Here is a 12,797-nt window from a genome sequence, read left to right on the forward strand (position 1 = left end):
TTGTGTAACCAATTCACTAGCTTGTGTTTGGCTGCCAACTTGTGTTAGGTTGAAGTGTTGGCAGTTCTAACTACATACATCAAGGGTGTGTGTAATCTCCGTGTGCCTGAAATGAAGGGGTTACTGCCGTTCATCAGCTTATCTAGTCTTGCTGGAAAAGCTTCTGTGCAGTGTGTGGGAATGCAAGGAAGAGCAGAAAGGGGAACACTGCTGCCCCAGCCAATCAGACAAGCACTTAAGATGTGGGGATTCAGATGATGTCATTGATGGCCTATCAGGGTTGCCCTGCTTTGACTCTGATTGTAAGAGGAACGATCTGTGTCTTCGCCTCTGTATAGTAAGAGTCTGAGAAAAAGGGCTTTCCTTGGTTCTTCTTTTCGATTTTGTATATTTGTCAAATATGGCAAAACCCTCTTTATAAAGCAAACTGATAGAAGACAGGGTTCTTCCTAGTTCATCAAGTCATTCAGAGACCCTAATTTCTCTTGGGCCGCCCCTATCAGACATCTCTCTGGTAGGTCCGTTGAACTCTCATGATCTTATGCTGAAAGCTCACACAGTGTATATATTCAGTGACTGGGGAATGCACGAGTGCCCTGGGATGGCGAGTAAGCAGGAGGCAGTCCATTCTGAAGGAGATCACCCCTGGGATTTCTTTGGAAGTAATGATGCTAAAGCTGAAACTCCAGTATTTTGGCCACCTCATGCGAAGAGTTGACTCATTGGAAAAGACTGATGCTGGGAGGGATTGGGGGCAGGAGGAGAAGGGGACGACAGAGGATGAGATGGCTGGATGGCATCATTGACTCGATGGACGTGAGTCTGAGTGAACTCCAGGAGTTGGTGATGGACAGGGAGGCCTGGCGTGCTGCAATTCATGGGGTCGCAAAGAGTCAGACACGGCTGAGCGACTGAACTGAACTGAACTGAATGAGAATGAATGGTGTTTCTTCAAACTCCTCCTTCTTCTAGATTATTCCAGCATGCTGCAGACCACCCCTCTAGCCAAGCATTTCCACTTCCTCTGTCTCCCCTCCCTCTGCTAAGGTTCCCCTCCCACTCGACTGGACTGGCTCGGGGAGAGAGGAGGGAGGAAGGACTCAGGAAGGGTGCAGGCAGTGAAACCAAGGCAGACGGCCCACTAGGGAGAACCAGCTTGGTTTACCCATATCTTTAAAAGGTCGCGCTGGTTCACTCAAATGACTATTAAGTGAGGCTGACAAAATGAAGCCCAGACTTTCCTACAGCTTGAAGGAGATGTTTTTAATAGATAAGTGTTTACTTGGGAGCAAAGGAGCCAATCTAGAACTCTCTCAGTGGTTTCACCTGAACACTTATTTGTCAGTCAGGGGGCCCTGGCCTGCTGCCAAACTGAAAAAGCAGGAAATACACATCTTCGCTAGAGCTTTGGAAGCCAAAGTATTCAGGATGCTCTCATTTTAAAAAAGATAAAATACTATTAGCTAGCTCTGTTCACCTTCCTTTTATTCAGATCCTTGTTATACCTCTCCCGCTCCTCCTACCCACTCTCTGACAGAAAATCTTATTTTTCCTGGTTTCCAAGCCCTCTTTTATTTTCTCCACATTTCCCAAGCATGAATAAAATTCCTTTGCTTCCTGGCCCGGGAACGTGCACCATGTAAAAGTCCTCTTAGAACAATTTCTGCCAACGTAGGCTCTCATGACTGGGGATGTACTGCTTCCAGAAAGAGGGATTGTAACAGAGTGGCTTTCTAGTTTGCCAATAGAAAAGTCCACCCAAAACATTTGGGACTAAATTGTGAAACTGCAGTGAAACACAAAGAATGGTCTAGCAAACACTCATATACCCACAGTGCAGGATTGACAGCATACAAGAGAATTAGCTTAAAAGATACAAGAAATAAAAAAGATAGTTGAAGTATCTTTTAAGCTAATTGTGACCCCATGGACTGTAGCCCACCAGGCTCTTCTGTCCATGGGATTCTCCAGGCAAGAATACTGGAGTGGGTTGCCATTTCCTTCTCCAGGGTATCTTCCCGACCCAAGGATTGAACCTGGGTCTCCTGCATTATGGGCAGACTCTTTACCAATTGAGCCACCAGGGAAGACTTAGTACAAGAAATAAAATATTACAGATAATGGTAAAGTCCCCTTCATTCTCTTTTCCAGTCCCATCTGCTCTCCACCTTCTTGGGGGTCTATTTTATACTTTTTTTACATGTCTATATCCATAATTACTTTAAGATACGGTTTTGTAGATGTATTTCTTGATTTAAATGTATTCAGCCCTCTGTATCTTTAGATTCTGTATCCACTGATTCAACCAACCACAGGTTGGAAATACTGTATTCAGTATTGTGTAATACAATTCCAGAAAGTTCCAAAAAGCAAAACTTGAATTTGCCATGCCCCAGGAACTTTTTATATAGCATTTACACTGTATTCAGTATTATAAGTACTCTAGAGATGATTTAAAGTATGCATATGTACCTGATAAGTTGCTTCAGTTGTGTCCAACTCTTTGTGACCCCATGGACTGTAGCCCGCCAGGCTCCTCTGTCCATGGGATTCCCCAGTCAAGGATACTGGAGTGGGTTGCCATTCCCTTCTCCAGGGTATCTTCCTGACCCAGGGATCAAACCCGGGTCTCCTGTATTGCAGGCAGTCTTTATTGTTTGAGCCAGTAGGGAAGCCCCTGACTTAAAGTATACTAGAGGGCAAATAATACACCATTTTCTATGAGGGACTTGAGCATCCACAGATGTTGGTATCTGTTGGGGTTTCTGAAACCTGTGGATACAGAGAAATGACCATAGTTACCATACACTATAGGTCATTCTGCAACTTGCTTTTTTCACTTAACTTTATGCTTTTATGATTTATCCATGTAAATACACAGTTCTAAGTGCATTCATTTATGGTATCATTATATGACTTCCACAATTTATCCACTCCTCTACCAATGGATTTTTAGACTATTCAATTTCACTTACAAACAATGTATTAATAATAAGTGTCCCCAGCCAGGGGTTGAACCTGCACCCCTCTGCACTGGAAGCTCAGAATCTTAACCACTGGACCACCAGGGAAATCCCTTGAGTTTTTAAAATATATTGGTTTAATAATTGTAAGAGAAGATGCATGACCCCACCAACTGTCAGAGAAATAACAAATAAAAACAGTAACAAGATGCCATTTCTCACCCAGCTGACAGGAAGACAGTTCCACACACTCCCCATCTGACTGCAGGAAGGAGTCTCCAAGTACATCTTGTGTCTTTATACAAGAGTTTCTCTAGGATATGCACTGAGAAATGGAATTGCTGGGATGAAAGTAGGCTTTCTTCCAATTTTACTAGATACTACAAAGTGACCTGCCAATGTACACCTCTCCCAGCAGTGGATGAGCATTCCTGTTTCCATACTTTCTCACCATCACTTGGTGTTATCAGACTTTTTCATCTTTGCCAGTCTGCTGGGTGAGAAATGGTATCTTGTTACTATTTTTATTTGTTATTTCTCTGACAGTTGGTGGGGTCGTGCATCTTCTCTTACAATTATTAAACCAATATATTTTAAAAACTCAAGGGACTTCCCTGGTGGTCCAGTGGTTAAGATTCTGAGCTTCCAATGCAGGGGGCTCAGGTCAACCCTTGGTTGAAGAACTAATTTCCCACATGCTGCCTGAGGCAGCCAAAAACAAAAAACCTCAATTACTGGGAATGCTTAAAGTCATTGTTTCAAGCAATTTCATTGAAGTTGCAACCGAATCAAAGGAGCACATTCCAATTCAGTATTTATCGAGTACTTCTGTTCATTTACACCCCACAGGCAAGCCAGGGTTGACAGTTATGCAAATAAAAGGGGAAAATGCTTAAGAGGAAGTGGATGGACTTAGGGTAGATGTAAATAAGGTTAGATATCTCTTCCTTAGAGCTAAGTAGAATTACATAAATATAGTAGAATTGAATGTGTTTACTCATTTATCTTAATACATTAGTATAGTAATTTTTGCTTCATAAAGCATTTCCAAACGTGGGGAAATGTTGCAATCAGTAGCACTGAACACTCCAAAACAATCCATAGCTGATTCCCTTGGGCCTTTCTCCCTGTTTTCTCCCAGGTTTGTCGTGCTGTTCATGGATGACCTGGGCCATATTTCCCAGTGGAGCTCCATCATGGCTGGGAGTCTCGCAGGGATGGTTTCCACCATTGTGACATATCCTACAGACCTCATCAAAACTCGGTTAATTGTGCAGAACATGCTGGAACCATCCTACAGGGGGATCCTCCATGCATTTTCTACTATTTATCAACAGGAAGGGTTCCTGGCCCTTTATCGAGGGGTTTCCCTTACTGTTTTAGGTAAGATGGAACTTGTCACCTTGTCCAAGAAAAGGCTGTGTTCTTGGATCTATACAAATGATTTTTATATCTTTGTTGGTAACCAGTGAAATCCACTTTACTGAGTTCAAGGGATATATATGAATGTATTGTATATCTTTGTAACCCATTAAATTCATTTAACTGAGTTCAAGGTCCGTTCAGTTCAGTTTACTCACTCAGTTGTGTCTGACTCTTTGCAACCCCATGGACTGCAGGACGCCAGGCCTCCCTGTCCATCACCAACTCCCTGAGTCTATTCAAACTCATGTCCATTGAGCCGGTGATGCCATCCAACCATCTCATCCTCTGTCGTCCCCTTCTCCTCCCACCTTCAATCTTTCCCAGCATCAGGGTCTTTTCCAATGAGTCAGTTCTTCGCATCAGATGGTCAAAGTATTGGAGTTTCAGCTTCAACATCAGTCCTTCCAATGAATATTCAGGAGTGATTTCCTTTAGGATGGACTGGTTGGATCTCCTTGCAGTCCAAGGGACTCTCAAGAGTGTTCTCCAACACCACAGTTCAAAAGCATCAATTCTTCAGTGCTCAGCTTTCTTTATGGTCCAACTCTCACATCCATCCATGATTACTGGAAAAAAAACATAGCTTTGACTAGATGGACCTTTGTCACCAAAGTAATGTCTCTGCTGTTTAATATGCTGTCTAAGTTGGTCATAATTTTCTTCCAAGGAGCAAGCGTCTTTTAATTTCATGGCTGCAGTCACCATCTGCAGTGATTTTGGAGTCCAAAAAAATAAAGTCTGTCACTGTTTCCACTGTTTCCCCATCTATTTGCCACGAAGTGATGGGACCAGATGCCATGATCTTAGTTTTCTGGATGTTGAGCTTTAAGCCAACTTTTTTACTCTCCTCTTTAACTTTCATCAAGAGGCTCTTTAGTTCTTCTTCGCTTTCTGTCTTAAGGATGGTATCATCTGCATATCTGAGGTTATTGATATTTCTCCTGGAAATCTTGATTCCAGCTTGTGCTTCATCCAGCCTAGCATTTCTCATGATGTACTCTGCATATAAGTTAAATAAGCAGGGTGACAATATACAGCCTTGACGTACTCCTTTTCCTATTTGGAACCAGTCTGTTGTTCCATGTCCAGTTCTAACAGTTGCTTCCTGACCTGCATACAGATTTCTCAAGAGGCAGGTCAGGTAGTCTGGTATTCCCTTCTCTTTCAGATTTTTCCACAATTTGTTGTGATCCACACAGTCAAAGGCTTTGGCATAGTCAATAAAGCAGAAATAGATGTTTTTCTGGGACTCACTTGCTTTTTCCGTAATCCAACGGATGTTGGCAATTTGATCTCTGGTTCCTCTACCTTTTCTAAAACGAGCTTGAACATCGGGAAGTTCAGGGTTCACGTACTGTTGAAGCCCGACTTGGAGAATTTTGAGCATTACTTTACTAGTGTGTGAGATGAGTGCAATTGTGTGGTAGTTTGAGCATTCTTTGGCATTGCCTTTCTTAGGGATTGGAATAAAAACTGACCTTTTCCAGTCCTGTGGCCACTGCTGCATTTCCCAAATTTGCTGGCATATTGAGTATAGCACTTTCAGAGCATTATCTTTCAGGATTTGAAATAGCTCAACTGGAATTCCATCACCTCCACTAGCTTTGTTTGTAGTGATGATTCCTAAGGCCCACTTGACCTCACATTCCAGGATGTCTGGCTCTAGGTGAGTGATCACACCATTGTGATTATCTGGGTCATAAAGATCTTTTTTGTATAGTTCTTCTGTGTATTCTTGCCACCTCTTCTTAATATCTTCTGCTTCAAAAATGACAGAATGATCTCTGAGTTCAAGGTCATATGGATTCAATATAGAGTTGATTAGCTTTGTTCTATTCCATAGCCATACACCCCACTCCTAACTTTGGCCTGGGAGGGAGAAGGACAGCCTGCAGGTGGCTCAGCACAAGTGGACAGGCAAACAGTCCCACACACTCCCCATATGACCGCAGGAAGGAGTCTCCGAGAATGTCCATACATGTATGAGCACAACCAGGGTAGCAACTGTAGCTTCTGTGATCTTCAGAACCTTTGCCAGGACTACACCTGCACAAGTCACCAGGACCCCCAATTGCCAATTGAGTAGACTTGCCTTTTATCTGACCTTTTTTGCAGTATTTGATGAGATCCATCACCCTTTATTCTAGAAACCTGTCTTCCAGGATGCCACTGTATCTACATTTCTTTTCCCACCTCTCTTCAGCTCTTTCTTGTGTGGCTCATCTGATGCTGCCAGCCCTCTACCTGTCGCTATTCCCCAGGTTCCTTTCTGAGTTTTCTTCTCACTCTTCATTCCCTCCCTGGGTGGCCTCATCTAAGTTAGTGGCTTAAACAAACATTGTAATACTCTAATGACTCCCAATTTCATCTCTATAATAACAATGACTAACATCTATTGCTCTTTATTATGTGCCAGGCACTGTCCTAAACGTTTTGCATACGGCTCCTCATTTAAGCCACATTTTACAGGTGAAATAGATGCTTAGGGAAGCTAAGCAACTTGCCCAAGACCACATAGATAGAAAACAGAAGATCTAGCAATACAACCGCAGAGCCTTCTCTCTTAGCCACTGACTACCACCAACTCTCAGTGGTAGTATGAATGCCTGCAATTGGACAACCCCACCTGATATTCCCTTGATACATCAAGGGATGTATCAGTATTTAGTCAGGACTAAACCTGATGTCCTCATTAGTTGCATGCCTGCTCCCTTCCTGTGTCCCTGTGAACAAGACTGCCTTTCTTTCACACAGTGGCCTAAGCCAGAAGAAACCTATTATCTCCTCAACTTTGACTCCTCCTCTCACTGCATGCCTACTTCAGCCGCAAGTGCTGTCAATTTCACCTTTTAAAGCTCTCAAGTCTGCCCCTTCTCCATCCGCATCTTCTCTGCCCCAGGTCACACTCTCATCATCTTTCTGCAGACACGAGAGGCTCCTACCTGGTCCCGGTCCTGGGTCTCTCCTGCCCCAGTCCACCCTGTACCTTGCTCCCAGGGTGTGGTGAGCGGCTCCTACCTGGTCCCGGTCCTGGGTCTCTCCTGCCCTGGTCCACCCTGTACCTTGCTCCCAGGGTGTGGTGAGCTTTCTAAGTGCAAGTTAATCATTTCATCAGCCTCTTCCCACTGCCCTCCTTAAAAGCCTTCACTGACTCCTGTGAGCTACAGGGAAAAACCCAAATTCCTTCTGGCATACTAGCACCTTCAGACCTGGCCCTGCCGGCCAATCCCTACCTCATCTCCTACCATGCTCTACCTGCACTCCTGTGTTGGCCATCCAGAAATACTGGCATTTCTTGGAAATACCACTCTCTGTATATGTTGTTCCCTCTGCTTGCTCCGTCAGTGTCTGATGAACTCCTGCTCATTCCTGAAGACCCAGTTAAAAAGTTCTCTCTTCTGTGAAGTCCTTCTTGATTCCCTCAGGCAAAGTGGATCCCTCTGATCCTTGTGTACCTAAAGCACTTTGCATAGCCTTCCTAGCCCCACTACTATGACTCGTTATCTGTCTGTCTCTCCCACTAGATGGTGAGTATCTCCAGGAATTAGCCTGCTCACTCCTCTTTGTATTCCTGGCACCTGGCAAAGGGCCCATCACATAGCATTAGCTCCACAAATGTTTTCTGAATGAAAATACAGCGTTGGTATGTCATTTTTGTTTTTATTAAATAAATACTACATTTTTCTAAAGATGAGCAACACAACTAGTGTTAGCCCTTCTTTTAAATCTCATCTTAAGGGAGATATTTAGTCCCTGTGTAAACTTCAGATTGGTCCAAAAACTTTGGAAGCTTCAAAGTGCCAACCACCGCAGTACTTGCTTACCACCTTTTCCTAGAAAGGTGAGGCTGCTGGGTGGGAGGGGAGTTTGGTGGAGAATGGACACATGTATATGTATGGTTGAGTCCCTTCATGGATCACCTGAAATTACCACATCGTTAATTAGCTATACCCCAATACAAAATAAAAAGTTAAAAAGAAAAGATAACTAATAAGGACCTACTGGATAGCACAGGGAACGCTACTCAGTACTCTGTAATGTCCTATATGGAAAAAGAGAGAGTGAATATATGTATATGTATAACTGATTTACTTTGCTGTACGGCAGAAGCTAACACAACATTGTAAATCAACTCTACTCCAATATAAAATTTTTTTAAAAAAAGAAAGGTGAGGCTGCCACACAGTGCAGGGTGCCCACTGGGCCCTGATATGGCCGCGTCATTCCCAGAAGCAAGGTCAAGTAACCTCCCTCCCTCACCACTATGATCTCACTCTTCAGTTTTCACAGAATGTTACCTTCTCAGCTGAAGATCAGTATCCACTAAACTCCAAAGCTTGATTAAGTACCTCCCACTAACTTTTTATTTAAGAGTGATTTTTTTCCCCAACACTCTTTTTTTATTTCAAACACCCCAAAATGTTAAGAGAATTGGAAATACCCTGGATAAACAAGGTCCTACTGTATAGCACAGGAAACTATATTCAATACCCTGTAATAAGCAATAATTGAAATAAATATGAAAAAGACTGCAACTGAATCACTTTGCTGTACATCATTTTACTGTGCTGAAGCTAACACAACATTATAAATCATCTATACATAAGTAAAATAAATTTTTTTAAAAAAGAATTGGAAATACCCATATACCTAGCATATACCAGATCCTTCAATGAATGTTTTGGTTTATCATTTATCTATCCATCCCTCTAGCCATTCATCAGTCATGTATTTTTTGATGATTTTCATGTAAATTGCAAACATCAATACACTTCACCCCTCAACCTTTCAGCGTGCATATTACTAACTAGAGTTCGATATTTGTTTATGATTCTTTTAAAAGTGAAATGGACATAGAATACACAAACCTGCAGGGAATCATTGGATGCATTGTGATCAATGACACAAACCCAATCAAAATATACCACGTTACCATTACCCAAGAAAGTGCATGCTGCTTCTGTTGGAGTGACTTTTCACAAGCCCAGAGCTGGTCCTGTTGCTTTCCCCAGGGTTTCCTACTGGCATTTATGTTCTCAAACCAGTGTCTCCTGAGCCATCACAGCCTCCCTGGCCTTGTTTTTCAGGTGCTCTCCCTTTCTCTGCTGGCTCCCTTCTAGTTTACATGAACCTGGAGAAAATCTGGAATGGACCCCGGGATCGGTTCTCTCTCTTCCAGAACTTTGCCAATGTCTGCCTGGCTGCTGCAGTGACCCAGACCCTCTCCTTCCCCTTTGACACGGTGAAGAGGAAGATGCAGGTGAGGAGATGTGTTTGGGGGGACCTTGCCTTGTATGTGGGTGGGTAACAACAGCAAAGAACACAGAGTCTGAGCGAGACCAGGATCCAAAATGCTCATGACTGCTCATACAAACCCTCTGCAAAGCCCCACTCCGTGGCATTTCTGCTGTAACTTCAGGGCAATGGGCATGAGTCTATGCTGCCTCCCCATTCCCACCCTCTGCTCTCTTAGGTCTACAGAGAAGTAGACCTACAGGTGAGGCCCACTTTTCTTCCCTCACTTCATAGCTGCACTGCCTGTTACATCAAGGTGGCTTCCACAGTGAGGACAGGTCACTCTGGCCTTAACAGCCTGTCCTTCAGTGAAACAGCCTGGAAAGAAGCAAACTAAGCCAGGAACTGTCACTAACAAGGGGCCAGTAGTCCCTGATTCCCCTGTTGAGGAAGTAACTGCATTTGAAATGAGTCAGTGTCTTACTGGGCTTGGCCCTGTATTTTCCTAATTGTGACCTAGGAAAACTCAGTTTCTCTACAGACCACAAAGGCAAAAGCCTGATACCCAAGGTCTATGAGGAACTGAGCCTAGAATCAGCCAATTCTGATCGAAGAAAAATCAGAATGGTCCAAGGATGAGGATTACAGGCAGGTTCACACAGTTGGGGGGTGAACTCAAAACCAAATGGGGCTTCGCATCTGCCCTGAACCATGCTCCTTCTCTGCTAGCCTCCCCTCAGATTCCACATCAGAAGGCTTACCTGCCTTCCTGGACTTTTCTGGGCAAATCTGGCTTTATACAGTTGATGTATCCTGAAGAGCTGCTCGGATATTCATTTGGGGCCAGTTGAATCCAATTTTAAATGATCAGCCCTGGCTGAGTTTGTTTTTCCTCATGTCTGTAACTTCTTCCTCTATTGTCTCAGTGGCCCCCGGCTTCCCCATGTGCCTTTTTTGGCTGAGCCAGGCCTCACTTTCCTCAGCACCAAAAAGCCTGCAAGTATTTATCTCAACCTATAAAGAAAAGCTGCCTTCAGGACAACACACATCACAGTTACACCCAATTCTGCGGCTCCAGTCCATCAAACTTTTCATCTCTCTGGATTGTGTTCCTTTCCTGTCCTTTGTCCAAACAAATTTTTGAAATTGTCACATTGCAATTGTCATGTCGATGCAAGCTGAGAGCCTGCCTAGTGTATGCTTATTGATAAAAACTGTTATCCCTCATTTTAAGAATAATACATACACTTCAAAATGGTTAAAATGGTCACGTTTTCTGTTATGTGTGTTTTACCACGATAAAAAAAAAAGGAATGCACATAGATTATAGAAAACTTGGGAAATACAGAAAAGCATGACAAAGAAAAGAATTACCTATAAGCCCAATAGCTATGTGTTATAGTGCTTAAGTTTTACTTCTGTGTGTTCATATGTGTATGCAGATGTGTATGCATAAATATATATGTATATGGAAAGTTATTTTTTCATAAAATTGCATTCCTACTGTATGTAAAAATTATATAATAAATGAAAAATTATCTGCTTTTATCAGTTATTATTTAATGGATATTGCCTCAGGCCATCAAGTATTAAGAACATCTTTTCTAATTATCACATAATATTCTACCATTTGGATATGCCATAATTATTTTCCATTTTAATATTTTTTTAACTAGAGGATAATTGCTTTACAATGTTGTATTGGTTTCTGCTGTACAATATCATGAATGAATCATAAATATATATATATATTTATATATATGTATATCCCCTCCGTCAAGCCTCCCCCACGTCCTGCACCTTTTAAGTCATCACAGAGCGCCAGGCTGGGCTCCCTGTGTTATATACACAGCAGCTTCCCACTAGCCAGCTATCTTCCACATGATGGTGTATATGTGTCAGTGCCACTTTCTCAGTTCGTCCCGCCCTCTCCTTCCCCTGCTGCGTCCACAAGTCTGCTCTCTACATCTGTGTCTTCATTCCTTCCCTGCAGTTGGGTTCATCAGTACCATTTTTCTAGAGTCCATATATATGCTTTAATATACAATATTTGTTTTTCCCTTTTTGACTTACTTCACTCTGTAGGACAAGCTCTAGGTTCATCCATCTCACTACCACTGACTCAAATTCATTCCTTTTTATGACTAAGTAATATTCCATTGTGTGTGTGTGTGTAGTACAACTTCTTTTGGGTGTGCCATAATTTTTTAAAAAACAGATTTATTCTCTCAAAGTTTTGGAGCCTAGAAGTTTACTACCAAGATGTTGGCAGGGCCATGCCCCTTTCGAAGGCTCTAGGAGAGGAATCTTCCTTTCTCTCAGCTTCTGGTAGCCCTAAGTGTTCCTTGGTTTGTGGCAGTATAATTTCAATCTCTGCTTCCATCGTACCATAAATAACAATTTCTCCATGTTTCAATGTTTAGGCTGTTTCTAATTCTTCAGTACAATAATACTGCAGTGAAAGTCCTTGTATTTTTTTCACATCTATAATGACACTGTTTAGCTGTATTCCTAGAAATACAGGCCACAGAATAAAAATAAGTCTAAGGTCTTAATGAAAGGCTGTTAGTTGACACGTGCAACAGCAGTGAGTAAGGTGGTTTCACTTTCTGAATCCTTTTGAACCTAATAGCTGAAAAATGTTGTCATGTTGCTTTAATTTGAATTTCACTGATTACAAGCAAATTGCATGTTTTTCATATGTCAATTTGTCATTAGTACTTCTTTGTAAATTTTCCGTCTGTACCCATTGCCTATTTTTCTAGACTATTTAGCTTTTTTTTTTTCACTAATCGGTAAGAAGTCTTTATATGTTAAAGGTATTAACCCTTTGCCATTTACTGCATCCATTTGACATTTGGCTTCTAATGCCATTTATGCTGTTATTGTGCAATTATATATACATGTTACTATTCTGGGGTTTTTAACTTTGCTCTTCTGTGTAAAAGACCTACCCCATCCCACAATCCTATGACTATTCACTGATATATTTCTTTAAATATTTTATTGTAATTGTTACACTTATCACTTTAATGTATTTAGAATTTACCTGTGGTGTGATATGAGGTAATCACCTAACTTTAAAAACAAAAATAATTTACCAATTGTTTAAGCACCATTTTTGAAATAATCTCTTTTCCCCACTACTTTGTTCTATCACTTTTAGCCCATCCT

At 42.0% G+C, this 12,797-nt stretch overlaps 1 protein-coding gene across 1 annotated transcript in view; it reads left to right on the forward strand.

Annotated features, from left to right (window-relative positions):
* Nucleotides 1-12,797, forward strand: part of SLC25A43 (solute carrier family 25 member 43) — a 40,900-nt gene that overhangs the window by 3,914 nt on the left and 24,189 nt on the right. Inside the window, exons 2-3 of the mRNA XM_070784954.1 lie at nt 4,105-4,346; nt 9,476-9,648. Of these exons, the coding sequence (XP_070641055.1) occupies nt 4,105-4,346; nt 9,476-9,648 (415 nt within the window). The remainder of the gene's footprint in view (nt 1-4,104; nt 4,347-9,475; nt 9,649-12,797) is intronic.

This window comes from Bos indicus, chromosome X (genome assembly GCF_029378745.1).
Source record: "Bos indicus isolate NIAB-ARS_2022 breed Sahiwal x Tharparkar chromosome X, NIAB-ARS_B.indTharparkar_mat_pri_1.0, whole genome shotgun sequence".
In the NCBI taxonomy this organism is placed as follows: domain Eukaryota; kingdom Metazoa; phylum Chordata; class Mammalia; order Artiodactyla; family Bovidae; genus Bos; species Bos indicus.